This window comes from Onychostruthus taczanowskii, unplaced genomic scaffold (genome assembly GCF_017590055.1).
Source record: "Onychostruthus taczanowskii isolate IOZ18803 unplaced genomic scaffold, ASM1759005v1 scaffold1, whole genome shotgun sequence".
Classification (NCBI taxonomy): Eukaryota; Metazoa; Chordata; class Aves; order Passeriformes; family Passeridae; genus Onychostruthus; species Onychostruthus taczanowskii.
Genome location: NW_024496525.1, coordinates 571,609 through 587,305, shown reverse-complemented (window position 1 = coordinate 587,305; position 15,697 = coordinate 571,609). Strand labels below are relative to the sequence as shown.

Below are 15,697 nucleotides of genomic sequence, written 5' to 3'. Positions count from 1 at the left end.
TGTGGGTCTGCATATCCCAAGTTCTTCATGCCTTCACTGGTCAAATGGTCCAGCTTTGACCTTTGTCCAGCCCCCCTCAACTGAAATTTAGGTTAAAAATCTAATAGATATGACTTAATGATTATGCTGGTATTTTCTTAGTCACAACATCCCCCCTGCACAGGGTCTGGTACGGAGCACTGACACAAGTTTATAGACCTAATAAAATCATAACCAAGTTGCACTGATCTCTGTCCATGGTCACTACGGAGTTGGTATGCTTGTCTGGAGTGGGAGCACTTCCTGTTTATGCAAGTAAACAGGCATTTAGCATGACTAAAGGAAATTTGAAGGACAATTACAGGATCCTTTTCCAGACAAATGGAGACAGCAAACAGGCAACCTTGCAGGAAGAACCTTTGAGCAGCACTGTTTTCAGTCGGAAAACTCCCTTCGTAGCTCCAAGCCAGTCCACGTAATTGCCTCAATTGTCCCTGTTATCCTTTAATGGGAAACATAACTCACTTTCAAAGCAACCACAAGAAGCTGCAGACAGGGGAATCCTGAAGATCAGCAGAGGTGGGACTGCATTACAGCCATTTCCATCAGGCTGAAATTACACAGAGTGCACCAGGAATGTCTCTAAGTGGCTTCAAGCCAGGGCCCGCTGAAGCCTGCTGATTCTTAAAAGTCAAGGCTAACAGTCCTCTGCCTTGGTAGTGAGGAACCCAGAACTCCAAACAAACAAAAATTCAGACAAAAGTGTAGCTGTTCTGCTAAATCCCAGGCTTGGGATACTGGTGTTCAATCCCGTTTCTACCCACACATCTCCAAAGGGAATCTGACTGCCTCCCTGTGTTTCCTCATCTGCAGCTACAAGGAAGAGGCTGATCTTACCCATGCAGGAGGACCATGAAGCTCAATTTCTTGCACTTAGATACAGCAGTGGCAAGCATCATAAAAAGAACTTACATTGTCCTACAGGCACTCCCAACAGCATGAGATACAACTTAAGGACCTATGACTCAACAGTAAAACAAACGTGTTCTACCTGAATTTTCTGCTAAGCAAATGCTACCTCTGTCACATGCCAATGTTAGCAAGAGGTTTGAAGTGACCTGCTCATGGGATAACTTGCAGATCCTATGGAGTATTGTGTTTGGTATTTTCTGGCAGGTTTTGACAGAAATTATTATTTTCAGTCTAAAAATTGAAATGAAAAGGCAGTACAGGAGAAATACTTGCCAGGATTTGCTCTGCTCTTCTCAGCTCTTTAGGATCAGACTGAAGTTACCAACTGGACCAACTGGAATTGGGAAATTGCTAATTTTCTAGCACAGATTTAATCAAACATAAGTGTGCAGAATTTTTTTTTTCATTATTCAAGTACATGGATAAGACTACCCCCAATGACAAGAACTACACATTATTTACATTTTAGTTTACAAAAGAACATGTTTTGCAGCAGTCATAGTAAAATTTAAGTATGCAAATCTTCAAAGAGAAAAATTAAAAAAAAAATCATACTCACTGTCTGATCCCATTTTCTCATCAGCACCACCTATTTTAGTTTTTCTTCCATGTATCATGCTTTGGTTGTGAGAGCAGCTTCCATGTAAGAGGCTGGACAGATTTATGCAGTACCCATTAACCATTCTGAGATCTTTCCTGATCAAAAGCTGCTCTACCTGTGAGAAGTATCCAACGTATCACACATTCGTTATGGAGGGCATTCATATCAAATCTTGGAGGTATATTTTAACATTAAAATTGCCCTTGTAAATCTATTTTCATGTGTCCCAGTGTAGCATCTTTTTAGAATGCTTAACGCTCACCAATACAGCCTAAAAGCAAAATTAATCAGAAGTACTGAGCATCACTTAAATCCCACCTCACAATTATTTTTACATCTGTGTCTCCAAGGTCCTTGAGTTTAAAAGGCCCTGAATGGATAAGTAAGGGGGATAAACTTGTTGCTAGAGTAAAGCATATTTGAACCACACCAGCGGAAGCATGATGGATGGTAGGAGGTTGCAGAGCAGGAGCTAGAGATGGAAGGACAGAGTCATTCAGAACATTAGGGCCTGAATCTTCATATCCTGTAATAAAGACGGTGGAGGTGTGAGGAAGGAAAAACTCTTGCATTTTAGGAAGAGTTAGTGACGCTAAAAATGCATCCTTAGCACTCCCCACGACTGGCAGAGCAGCCCCTGCAGCACATTCCCCCTTGCTATGTAACAGCAGCAAGGTGTGCCATGCACACACTGCCCTTTTGCAGCATGATCCACATGGCTCCTGGAAACAAAAAGCTGCCACCACAATGGATTCCACAATCTCAGCGACTCAGCCAAAGATCACTTCTCAAAAGCACAGTTATTTAACATCTGCTGTATCTCTTTGCAAAAAAAAAAAAAAAAAAAAAAAAAAAAAAAAAAAAAGAGAAAAGTTCCGTATTTTTCCAAGATAAATGCAATTGTCAAATCTTGGCAGAAAATTAGAGTAACAACTACTCTCCCCAAAAGGTGACTGGGATGCAGACCAAACTTCTGTTTTCAAGACAGCCATCAGTTATGGGAAAGACAAAATATTGACAGGTCTTCCTGAAGTGCATTGTGAATATTCAAGTTTAACACAGATTTATGTAGTAAAAGAGTTTGTCACTGAAATTCTTCCTTCTGAATTAATCCATGTTTTCTTGCGCCACTCCAGAAGTGAAATACAATAAACACTCATGTGATTTAATTTTTAATATACAATTATCAAGCTTTTTTGGATATCATATATACAATGAAAAGTTAAAAATTATCTTAATTTAAAGATTGACAAAACTCCAATTGTAAATCAGACATACAATTACATCTTACCTTTACAGAATTTGCATCAAGAGCATCACAATAATAAATGCAGAGAGCAAGTAAGTAGGCAATTTTACAATTTTTCTTTATGGTCAATTGCCCAATTTTCCCCATGACACTAAACAGAGACAAATGGGGTTGTAAATGAGCTAGCCCTATAAAAGCAACTGTAAAAGGCCAAAGGATAAACGTAATAGTTAGGGGTCACTGGACATTTTGTGCAAGGGGAAACTACTCAGATGCTCCTGGATGCAGACACGAGGACACGTTACCTTTTTACTAACTGAAGATAATACCTCAGTTTAGCAGGACTGGTTTGGCTGTCTACATCTAAAAATATTCAACCAAGTATTTCAAGTCCTCAGTGTCTTTTATGACTGTGCAAAATGAACCTTTACTGGCTTACTGAGAAAAAATCAAAAAATCACAGCAGCTTCACAACTCTGTAAGGAAGGTGTTATAACTCAGTTAAACTGCTAGGCCTGCCAAGCTGAGATCAGCTCCAAAAGGACAGCTAAAACTGACTACTGCACTGTTACAGCTACCCTTTTAAAGCAAACTTCTCCAGGGAAATATGCTGATGCTCAAGCACCAGCACATAAATCAACAGGAAGATTCAAAAAGAAGCTTCATGTCAATAAACCTGAAAGGCTGCAAAGGAGATATAATGAGTAACAAACCTTCCTCTCTCTTGTGATAGCCACTGTGCAGACAGCAGTTGTCACTGCAACAGCTACCCTTTTAGCTTCCATAGCAACTCAGGAATGAAACAAAGAGTGCAGCAAAAAACCACTTACTAGTAATTAAACACTCCCAGAGAATCAGATGATACAGTTTACAGACACATCCCAGGGAGGTTATGAAGTGAAGCATCCCCTCAAAGCTATTGTTCCAATATGATTTTTATTCACAGCACATCCACTGCATTGGGCAATAAGATAAGTCTTAGTGGGGGTGAGACAAATAGGAGCAGATGTTTCCTGTTTCTAGCCTGACTTTCATTTGGTTTCTGTCATTGCTGCGTATCCAGTTTAGGAGAGGGGGTGAACCATGATGTCTAACACTTGTCCTATTGTTTGGGGTTTGGCAAATCTGAGGAATAAGGTTGCTTGCACTGTAACAGAAAAACAGCCCATCAAGTAGGATGTGTCTGTAACCAGCAGCAACAGAGGTTTCAAAAGACAGTGAAATCACACTTATCTAGTAACAAGCATTTTATCAGTGGAGTAGAAAAGAGATTGCATTCTCAGCCCAACTTAGGACCCTCGTTAATACTGAAGGGCAAGAGTAACAGTCCAGGCAACTGTATTTCTAATTTTGTTGCATTTCTCTTTCTCATTCAGATTCATTTCAGTAGGGAGAAACAATTCAAATGCTCCCAAGAAATGTAAATCTTCTCCAAAAGACTTCCTAAGCTGTATGTTTCATCCTGTGGCAATGGGTTCCTTAAATTACAACCAAAGACACAATAGTTTTTCCAACAATAGTAACTTACAGGAGTTTGTAAGTGTGCGTTAACAGTGTCTTACACATACATGTGCCTGTACATTGAAGCTGGAACTGGGAATTTCTGCAGATATAGGTATTTTAAAAATTAGTACACTGCTTGTTGAAGAGGATTCAGACATGAAAAACTTATTTCACACTTCATCCCTATGGATGGCTACAATGTAAAAGAGTAACCTGATTGCTGGTTTTATAATGAAGATAAAAAATATAAGAAGACTAAAGACAAATAATTTTCTGTATTATACAACTAGTTCTGATAGAGAGTCAGTCTTTTGCATGAGGGCAGCAGAAAACCTGAGATTTACGCAGGAAGTGCAGCAATTGCAGTTCTGTCCTGCAGGTCTCTGCTTTGAAGGACAGTGTCCTGTGAGATGCTGTGTCTCTATCTCCATCAAAATAATTTAAGTAACACAAATTTTGCTTTGCTCTTTAAACTAGATGAAAACAGACAGATTTTTGTTTGTGATGTTGTAAAAAAATAAACATTTGTCTCATATTAGAGATGAAAATATTTGTAACACAGTTACTTAAGACAACAGTTAAAGCTCAAAAGACAGAGGCCCACCAGCCACACAGGAAATAAACTCCTCCCAAAAGAGAACAGCTCTACATGGCAGAGAGTTGTTTGAAGGGATGGATGCTCACTAACCAGAGAGCCTGCAGCACATTTGATAGAAGAGGTCAGTCATGCCAGTCAGGCCACAGAGGGCAAGATTCTGTTTTATTCTTCCAGGTGCAAACCCTCCTCTGGACAAAAGCGTGTGTTTGACATTTTTTGGAGAACCCGCAAATAGATTCAACTTTCTCTGAGAAACAGAGGAGCAGTTCAGATTTCAATTACAACTTTGTGCAATGCAAAAGGAAGACAACAACATGAATTCCCATCTCCCTCAGATGCAACCCACTCTCTAGCAAGTTTTGTCTTCAGGGCCTTATAGTCCTCATAGCACCTTTTCAGCTGTTGTTCTCCTCACGGAGGTTTGTCTCACTCTTTACAAGCTGCCGATATTGGGAAAGCTCTTCAGTTTCTCAGGAAAGTCATCTTTGTACAGGACGGGGTCAGCACGATGCTCCACCACTTTGAGAGGCATGGTCCCAAAGACAGAGGCAAACTTATTGATGCATTCAGATCTGGGGAAAAGGAAAGCAGTGTAATTAAGAACTCCAACAACTGGGCTGGCTACCAACTCCCACACCAAAATAACTGGTAGAAACCTTCCCTCTTGCACTTGGAAGTATTTCAGCCATGCTGGCTAGTAATAAATAAAAAGAGAGCCTCACTGCAGAGAGAACAGAAAAGAAGCTGGTGTTCTTTGATTTATCCGTTTAATCACAGAGACGAGCAAGGGGATGCTGGCAGCAGCACATGTGCACATGGAGGTCAAAGCTTCCCTTCTCCCTCCCCCTAGAATTCCAGTCATTCTTAAAGCAATGTACATGCTGTAAACCAGAACAGATTAACTGCCAACATGTCTCTTAAAGGGCCACTGTTGGGTCAGTTTCGTTTATAACGAAGGTTTTGCAAAAACCAAGGCTTTGTGAAAACAGAGTTCTAAAAAAAAAAAAGTCTGTCTTTCTTCAGGCTTCTTCAGAAGCTCTATCTTTTCCCACAAAAAAATAAACACGCCTCAGAGAATAGGCAAAGCTGATTCTAATGTAACTTAAAGGTGAAGCTGAATTAAAACTATAAAATGAAACAAACTAACTAGTTTATTTTCCTTGTCTAAATAAAGACATATTGAGCAATAAGACCATCATATTAGCACAAAAAACTGGACCATTGATGACTCTTTCAATTTTAATAATCCCAGGTGTCAGTAATGTGGAAAGGAACAGCCATTGTTCTTCAAAAAACAAGCAAACAGATATTTAACCACTACATTGCTCCTTTAACTTTTTCATTGAAGGGCACTACCTGTGGAAGCAAGGCAGAGAAAACCTGGCTCATCTCACCTCAGCTAAGGCTCAGCTAACATGAGCTGCCTGCTACATAAAACAGCTTTTAAGGAATTCAGATACCAAGGATCATGACAACAGTTCCCTGCACATAACAGAGAGCGTTAAGAAAACAGGTGACATTTCTTTTGCCATTCAAAAGGGAAAACAAACAAAGTGAGCACTTTGACTCAGCTACAGAGTCTGAAGTGCTGCAGGCGGTGGCAGAGCAGGTCTCTCACTCTCCAACCACTGCACCCTCTCCCGACCCCTTTGAAGGGTTAGGGGGTCACTATGGCTCCAGGATAATTTTCCTCATCAGGACCTGGTCAATCACACCAACTGAGTGTGACAGTTCTGTGATGAGGACTGCCCAACACTGCCCCAAACACTCTTTTGAAGTAGACGGGACAGCAAGAGCAGTTTTCAAAATTATTTCCTCAAACACATAGCTGTTTCAAGCTATAATGGTCATAATTCAGACCATTTTCTGCCCTGAGAAAAGTGTCAGAAAACTACTTCATATGAAGCGATACTTGAATAAAATATTAATACAGGTAAATGCAGATGCTTCACTTTTTGCTATCTTCCCATCCTCTCATACTTCGTCCTACCTCATACCTTCCTATCTTCAGATTCAAATCACTGGGACCACAAAGAAAAGAAAAGAAAAGGAATTCAGAGCGTAAGAGAAAACCATGTACAGTGGGACACAATCTCTACTCCTGTGACAAGCACTATCTGCTCCAGTGTAGCAGAGATGTGAAAGAGCAAAGGAGCCACCAGTAAGGACTGAAGTGAAGACCCAGATAGCTGTTCAATATCTGCAATAACAAGGTGAACCATCAAGAGAATGAGATTTGGACCACAGGCACTGAAAGGTTCACTGCAGTAGTTCCTGCAGACAGCAGGATCTAAGTGTTTTCTCCAGGAACATTAAGCAGTTTCTGTTGCTTCCACAGGATGCCCACTATGAGATATCTTAAACACATCTGATTTTTAGATAAAGTCAGACTTTCAAATAATCTGTTACTTGTAAGAAATGTGGTTAACTAATCCATGATGCGTATTGGAGAAGCCTCATGGCAGGAAACCCACAAACTTCACAGCCAAGGAGGTAGATGGGAGATGCACTGGGATGCACTGGGAGATGTGCATGTGAGAGGTTTGCACAGCTGCTGGCCTTCATTGGTTTCTGGAATACAAGAATACTTTTAGTCTACTGGTTCAAATCCTGCCTTTGCCAGTAATGACTGAAAGACATTGTAATGTAACAGCTGCTTGGTGGCTGGTGTGAAATGAATTAGTTATCTCAGCCTACTGCCTGGTAGGCAGGTGTCCACATCAGAGCAGCCATTGTCACAACCGGAACTAAGTGGCACCCTCAGAGCAAAAGACAAAACTAAATGGATAGAGCAGACAAAATTGACCTCTTCCCTCCAGAGGTTATACTCCCAAATCAAAAGTGAGGTCTTATGACAAAATATCAAGATGGGATCCTCCTACAGCTGAACTTATTTTGGTGGCAAGTCCATTAAAGCCTGCCAGTACAATATCGTTAACCACCAGGAAACCATTTCATTGTTAAAGAAATGGCAAAAATTAAAAATGGAAATATTAGTATGTTCTAAACACTCTGGCTGAAGCAGAAGTTAGCCCTCCACAAATAAATATCAAATTCAAAGATCATAAAAAAGCTTTTTTAAAGGAAAGAAATATCATGCACAAGCCACAAAGTGTGTTTGAAAGAAATACACTTCTTTCCAAAAATTTCATCTCTAGCACTGAACTAAATCACTTGAATTCTGAAGTCCTTGCCACTTATGGACAAAATAAACCAGATAGGATATCTAGAACATTAAACACTGAAAGCTAGGTAGCCTAGAGAATGTAATGTCATCTCAATATGGAGGGAAGGTGTTTCTCTTAGTTGTATCAATAGTTTTTCAAATTCAAAGTAACAGAGGCATGTTTGCTTCCAAGTATTATTTTTTCCCTTGCTTTGCTGACAACATACAGTTGTACTCAGCTTAATAAGACATTAAGATTGTGTGAACTCAGAAAGTGCGAGCCCCATTGCCCCTGGATGAACTTGGTGTTTGTTAAGGTCTCTCTTAATCAGGTTCCTCACTGCTATAATTCAACTAACTTTTTGGCAGGGTAGCCCTGTACCTGCAACCTTTGGCCAACTGTGACCTGGGCAGTTTGCCTCTTAAGGAAATGGCTTCCTATTTTGACTCTGACAAATACTTACATGTCCTAAATAAAACACTGCTGTTATTGTGGCTGCAGAAGCAGCTCAGCCCTTTGCTATATTTACTGCACTGGCACTTGCCCTCTAGACTGCATTTTAAAGAACTGTCCATTTTTGAGAGCAAGATGCAAAGATGCTACAGGCAGTAAACTTGTTGCTATTTAAACACCTGTAAATACAGGGATTATGAGACCTCCCTGCAGTTTCTTCTGTGACCTGATGTAAAGGCTAACCTAGAGCAAGAGAGGAATTCTTGGTTCCAAGTTTTCTTCAGTGAATGTATTTTAATGATGGAGTTTGATAACCCTGGGGACTAAAGTCTTCTATTTCTCTAAAATAAATTAGACAGCAGGAAGAATACCAAAGTTGGCTTTCCCATGATTTAGTGTATCGCTAAAATAATAAAATTTCTAAATAATAAGAGACAGAGTTCAACTATACCATCTTCCTTTGTCTCTGCTGAACAAGTCAAAATGCCCAACAAAACCAGTTAGTTATGTATCTTTCCTGGACAGATCTCCACAACTGTCTTCTCAAATCTTTTCCCTTTACAAAAACCAACAGGCAGTTGCTGGGCATCCCTCTGCTATTTCCGAACCAGAAACCTAACACTAAATGTTGTGCGAGTACATGACAGCCCTGATAAACTGTTTCACAAACAGTAGGTTGATCCCTGGATATCCAGGCAAGTAATTAGCTCAGACTACCTGCTTGTTATCTCTGAATGCTAAAAAGCAAGTCAGGCACTTGGGGAAGCTGATAAGGGCTCTTTGCCTGATACCTCAGGTATTGTTACTGTAAAGTTATCAGTACAAAGTTATTCTTTTATAATGGCAAGGATACCCTGATGCATGCATTTTTTTCCATTCAGCTTTTCTCCTGACCCTGAAAATAGTGGATGGATGGATGGATGGATGGATAGATAGATAGATAGATAGATAGATAGATAGATAGATAGATAGATAGATAGATAGATAGATATGAGAGCCTTACTCACTGCTAAGTTAGGAAAATTTGCTCTAGGAGTTGTTACCATTTATTATCCATTTTAAATTACTATCTAGCATAAAAGATTCAAAAAGTAAACCCTTTTAGATTCTCAAATAGCTCCCTTATATTTAGGTAGATGATAACACAGGGCAAGAAGGCATTAGGTGTAGCAAGCAGTTTCAGTATGATATTAAGGATTTTCAAAATCAAGTTTGAATGTACCTAAACTGTATACCTCTCCAGATTCCCCTGCACTCAGATTCTATCTCAGCATGTACTTCTTTGGCTAGGCAAATAAAAGTATGTGGATTTGCAGTCCATCTAACACTTCCCACAGCCCAGTATTCCCCACTTTTCAAAATTACAGACAAGCAAAACAACAGTTTAAACATGTTCTCAATAAACTGTCAATGACACTTTACTCTGAGGATACAAGAACTGCTATAGACATGGAAACACGACCTTTACCCAGCATCATAATGCACTTCAAGGCAAAGAGCAATTTTTTCATCTTCTGTTTTTACGGCATTTACCTTAACGAGAACCTAGTTCATAACTAAAATTCCCAAGTGTTGTTGTAGCACTACTGCTACGACCACAGGAAAGCTTAACCGGCTTAGGTAGTCCATTCTGTAAGCCAGGTCAGAATTGTTAGATATGGGGGAACCTTTTGTGCTTCCCTTTTAGCTAACATTTAAGATCTACAAAATTTCCCATCCCTTTATCAAGTATTTTCCTGCAGAGTAATTTTTATCATCTTAATGGGATATGTTTTACTTCTGAGTTGCAAACTTTTTTAATCCAGTCTTACTAAAGCCCATACAATACTTAAAATTTTGTGATTTCTGCAGAGAAGGACAGAAAAAAGTTCACTGTTAAAATTATAAGTGTCTTACTAATGACTAGTAAGATAACCATATTGTACCTCCCCATGCAAATCTGAAATGGCCTGTTTTAAATGAAGGTCAGTTTTTTTTTGTCACCTCTTAGAATCAAAAATGTTGGAAGAGACCTTTAAGATCATCAAGTCCAACTGTCTGTATCTTCTGGTGACTTCTTCCCCCTGCTTACCTACCTCATCAGTTCTCTTGTAGGAAATAATTTTTCCCGAAGTTTGCAGGAGAGATGCAACAGCCCAAGAAGCCTAAAGTGAGATGCTTTTATTGGTCCTAAATTTCAGGTTAATTCCACCTAATAACTGGTATGTACATTTATTGTCAGACAGCCCATTTCACACATCGAACAGCTTTGAAAAATGAAGAAACTTCTGATTTCACAAATTCAGAAGCCAAGGCAGAGAGAAGCCTAGTGTCTTTGTCAAGGCTGGAAAGCCCTTTACTGTAAAGCAGGGAATGCAAATATTACACTTATAAACTTTCAGTATTTCACTCTAAGCATTCACTGCCTTTCCAAATGCATAATTCATTTCAAAACTAAATTTTTAGAAAAAACATAATAATGCTGCCATTGTTAAAAAATGCAACATGGAATTGTGCAGCAAATGTCCTTCACTAGTGGAAGCAATGTGCTTGACAATCCTTAGAAAGAAGATGATGTACAAATATCACTTCAAATTATTTTATTAATAATTTATATCCTTTCTGCTCTTTGGTAAGCTACAAATTGCCTGGTTTAAAAAAAGAATTCATACTTATTACAGTTGATATTCCACGGCAAACAGAAATGTGGTATTACTGACAGTACTGCCAACCAAGGACCTGAGCTTCATATATGTGTCCTATAAGCTTTACAGCAAAGCTGATGAAAATTGTACCCTTCTAAAGTCCTTTTTTGTAGTAGTCTGCTTTTCAGTGACACATCACCCATTGTAGGAATGACTTATGCTGATCAAATCCATGTAACATTCTTTCAAAATTAGTAATTTTTAAAAACACTATCATTTTTGATCCTAACTTAATGAGACACAGGATAAGATTCTAGGGATCAGAACAAGGCAATCAGAGAAACAGAGAGTGGTCACTCACCTTTCCACCATGTGTGTCTGGTCCAGTGATAACCCATCAATTGCTGTGCATTCTGGACATTTGAACTTCTTTCGTGGGGTCACCTGCAGAAAGGCATGCCAGATATTATCAAATATCAACAGAAGGGACATTAATCTCCTTGCACAGAGAGCAGTGCAATACCTCTGAACATGCCTGCAGTGTAAGCTGAGCTGTCTCAAAATGAGGGGGTGTACAAAAAAAAAAGCCACTCTATTTCTCCATTCAGCTCCATCTGGCCCGGCTGACTGCAAAATTCACAGGGGCCCAATAAAAACGGCTTGGAGGGTTTTTTCCTTCTGTAACCGAAAAGAAGTGGCGATGACAAGCTCCTTAATTCCTGTTTAATGACTGTTTTCTCACTGCCAAGGTCCCTGTATAAACACCATTTGTTCTTGCAGCCATAACAGCGATGAAATATAGCTTCCCATACTTCACCGTAACGTTAATCCAACAGGCGCTCTTTTGCTCTCTCCAGTTAAGAGCTGACTGGCAAGCCCTGCAAGGCTCTCCGAATCGCACAGAGGTGCCAAATTACTCTGCTCTGCCCTCATACAGCTCAGAAACTTTTTCGGCAAAAGCACACACTTTATCTTCTAAAGACCTTTCTAGGAAATGCAGCCACCAGTCCCAGTAAATGATGATGGACAGAAGGGAGAACGGACCCTGCTAATTGAAGTAATGCCTGGTGGCCTCTAAATCTCATTCCAAGTTGACACACTTGGAAATGAATGTACGGAGTGAATGTCTAGACCCGAAAACGTGTCGAAACATGTCAGGAAATTAAGTCGGGGATAAAAAGTTCATTTAAAGCTGATCTTGCAATTAATGTTCTTGCAATTAACATTCCTATAAATCAGCTGTTGTCAGGCCACGACAGAGCGAGCTGTGGACAGTTAGCAATTTCTTTCCTCTAGCGATCTCAAATAGTTAAAATATATGTCTGTGGGCATGTACATATACACACACATATGTACAGCTGTCATTTAAATTATCTTTTTTATAGCTCATCTAGATGGCTAAAATAACCACCAGAAACAACTGGTAAAAAATAATTCTGTTCTCAGTTAACATAAAAATTTTACCAGAAGGGCTTTTCTATCATGGAAGGAGACCAAGATACCATACTGGGGAAAAATGAGAGAAAAAGGAGGATTAAGTAACATATTGAAGCCAACTGAATAAATTTAAATAAGTATCTCATATTTTTTAATTTTGTAAAGATAAACAGCAGAAAAGCCCCACCTTAATGACTGATTTGCCAGTGACATTTGCTACTAGAAAATTCATGGCAATATCTTCACAATTCATATGAGCATCCACCCAATTCTTGATGTCTCCAGGCATCTTATAGGTGTAAAGATAGTTGAAATACTGCAGAGAATAAAGTGAGAAAAAGAAGATAATTTTAAATATAGATACAGTAACTACAAGACTAAATATTTCAGTCATGGAACAGCAGGCAGCTAAGTGATAGTGCCTTCAGACAAGAACTACTTCAGCAGATAGAAAGAATTTTTGGGTGCTAAACTGCATATTATTATTTTCCTGACCACCACACAAATTTCATTAAAATTGGTTCTCTTTTCTGAACCTACAAAGCTACATTCCCTGCAAAATCTGCTAGGTACATTCAGGTCATGCAAACTGGCAGTTTTGTAAGTTCATAAAGGCAAGTAATGGTTTTATTTCACTAGCAGAGACAAATCAATGGTTTTCACAGCAACTGAAAGAGGTCTAGGTAAAGTTTGCAATCAGTTCTCCAACTGTTTTAAAGAACATAATCATAGCACCACAAAAACTGATGGAACAGTGACAGAAGCACATACAGATCTTTTTTAATGCACACACTGTACATTAGTGCAGTGCAAGTTGTGTATCACCTTGTGATAAAAGGCTGCCCCAGTGAGCACCATTGAGACTTCATTGGTCCATTCTGATTCATATTTCCATTTGTTCATCTCATGGTCCCAAAGATGCAGGCGACCTGGATATCCAACCAACCTGTCAGGGAACTCACGCCAGACCTGAAGAGAAAAAAAAACGTGACATGCTGTTAACCAGCCCTGCACAGAAAGCAAACACATCTGCTTTCTGGAAGGGTAGCAAATGCAACACATCTGGAAGGGTACAGTTTCAGTGGGGCAAAGATCACTTAAATTCTTCTAAGTCCAAATTCTTGGAACAAAAAGTTCCAACAAGAAGAAGTACAAAAAACAGTAAGCTTTGCTGTGGAAGGATCCTACAATTCAGAGAAGCCATGTCCCAGAGCTAAAGGCCACTAATGGACTACTAAAATAATTGTTATAGAAAAACACAAATGACTATTCAAAAAGATTTTAACTCTAACTAAACCCAAGCATGATTAAAATGAAACTTTTGATGTTAACTTCAGGAGATATGACTACAACCTAACTACTTTCACAGCTGGCTTTGGATCTAACCAACCTGCTTCCTTTGTCAGGAACTGGCTTAAATTTTAATATTTCTGGTATTCTTTAGTGGGTGCTTGGCTACATGGAAGGCTGCTTTGCCCTTGACTTGTTCCAGACAGCTGGATACAATCAAGATACCATCCTTGTCACTCCATACATTATTTTATAGCTGACTACAGGATCAAATACAGTAGACAAGAACAAGGAGAAGGGCATCATTAACGCAACCCCAGTTCTCCACACTGCTGGCCACATTAAATAATGGACAATTTTTGCATTAGAGAAAAAGGGAGGAAGGATTATAATTATTTAGAGGGGTGTGAATGCTATTTGTTTGCTAGATAAAATTTGTCTGCATTATTTGCAGACAAATTATTCAAAATTTGTCCCTTAATCCCAATAACTGCTAGGCTTGTTGGAAGAATGAATCTTCACTCTCTAACATACAGTTAGGTTACAAGAGTTTCTGGTTTAGGTTGGTAATGTACAAACAAACAGATGCATCTATAATGAAATTTTTGTATGCAAGATCAACAACAAGAACAAAGTACCTCAAAAATCCCCAAGCATCCCTTCACAAATTCTTTCATCTGTACAAAAGACAAGGGAGCCCTACAGTTGAATGTACAGTAAAGGAAGTGTTATCTGGAATTCCACCATCCTGCTAATGTCACCCCATCAGCAGTTCACTTTGGCCACTTCTTATGTGTCAGTGCATTTCAGTTGGGAAGCCTGGACTATAAGGACTCTGTGCAAGTATTTTGTCACAGTAAATATGATAAAACAATCAGTTTTAAGTTACTGCTTCTGCATCTACATTTCTGTTATTTTTCCTTACTATATACCTTTTCATCTATACATCTCAACACATTTTATTGCTGTCAGTTAATACAGCTTCAGAATCCCATGATGAGGGCAGTTATTATTTCAAATGTCCAGATGAGGGAACTTGCCAAAAATCATACAGGAAACAAGAATGGGAACCAGATCTTCTGACTCCTCAACTACTATTTTATCCAGAAATCAATCTTTCTAGACAGTTCTAGGGCACAAGTACTGGGATAATATTTAGATATGACAACGCTCCAACACAGAGGATTCTTGAAAGCGGAGATATTTTGGAACTGAAGGAAGAGAATTCAGAGGACACTTACAAGTTGGTGCCATAAGCTAATTAAAACAATACAGACTTCTGGCAGGCAAGCCAGTGAGGGCTTGAGATATCTATTTTGACATGATGTAGAAAACCCTAATAAAGAACACAAAACTAAATGTACAACACTCAAAAATTTATTCCTCACTCTCCAGGACTCAAAAATTTAATGATTTAGTTTTAAACCTGAATATTAAAATGTCTATCTCCCAGCTGTCGGAAGACATCACCACATAAGCTACTGAGGCTCAACAAAGGATTTAATGGAACACTACAGATCTGCACCGTACTGGGCTAAGAATTCTTGTAGAGGAAATGGCATGCATATTAACAGCAGCTGAAAGAAAGATTAAAGTCAGCTACTGCTTCCCATGGGAGTGCAGTGCCTTCTCAACACAGAACTCTGGATTCATACCCCTTATAGTTTTTGCCCTTGGTGTCATCTTCAAGAGTCTAAATGACATAAAATAAAAGCCAACTATAATGCACATTACTCATACAGATGTTGTTGTGTCACTCTAAATATCAACTCTACCCTGTAAAAAATTGTCCTGGCCTCTGAAAATTGTCAGTTCGATCTAAAA

The 15,697-nt window shown here is 39.1% G+C and overlaps 1 protein-coding gene across 1 annotated transcript in view; it reads right to left on the bottom strand.

Annotated features, from left to right (window-relative positions):
- Positions 1-2,720: 2,720 nt before the first annotated feature.
- The window catches only part of EXT2 (exostosin glycosyltransferase 2), a 71,435-nt gene continuing 58,458 nt past the window's right edge, over positions 2,721-15,697 (bottom strand). The window contains exons 11-14 of the mRNA XM_041399632.1: positions 13,409-13,552; positions 12,771-12,899; positions 11,508-11,590; positions 2,721-5,474 (exon numbers count right to left, since the gene is read on the bottom strand). Of these exons, the coding sequence (XP_041255566.1) occupies positions 5,336-5,474; positions 11,508-11,590; positions 12,771-12,899; positions 13,409-13,552 (495 nt within the window). The 3' untranslated portion in view covers positions 2,721-5,335. The remainder of the gene's footprint in view (positions 5,475-11,507; positions 11,591-12,770; positions 12,900-13,408; positions 13,553-15,697) is intronic.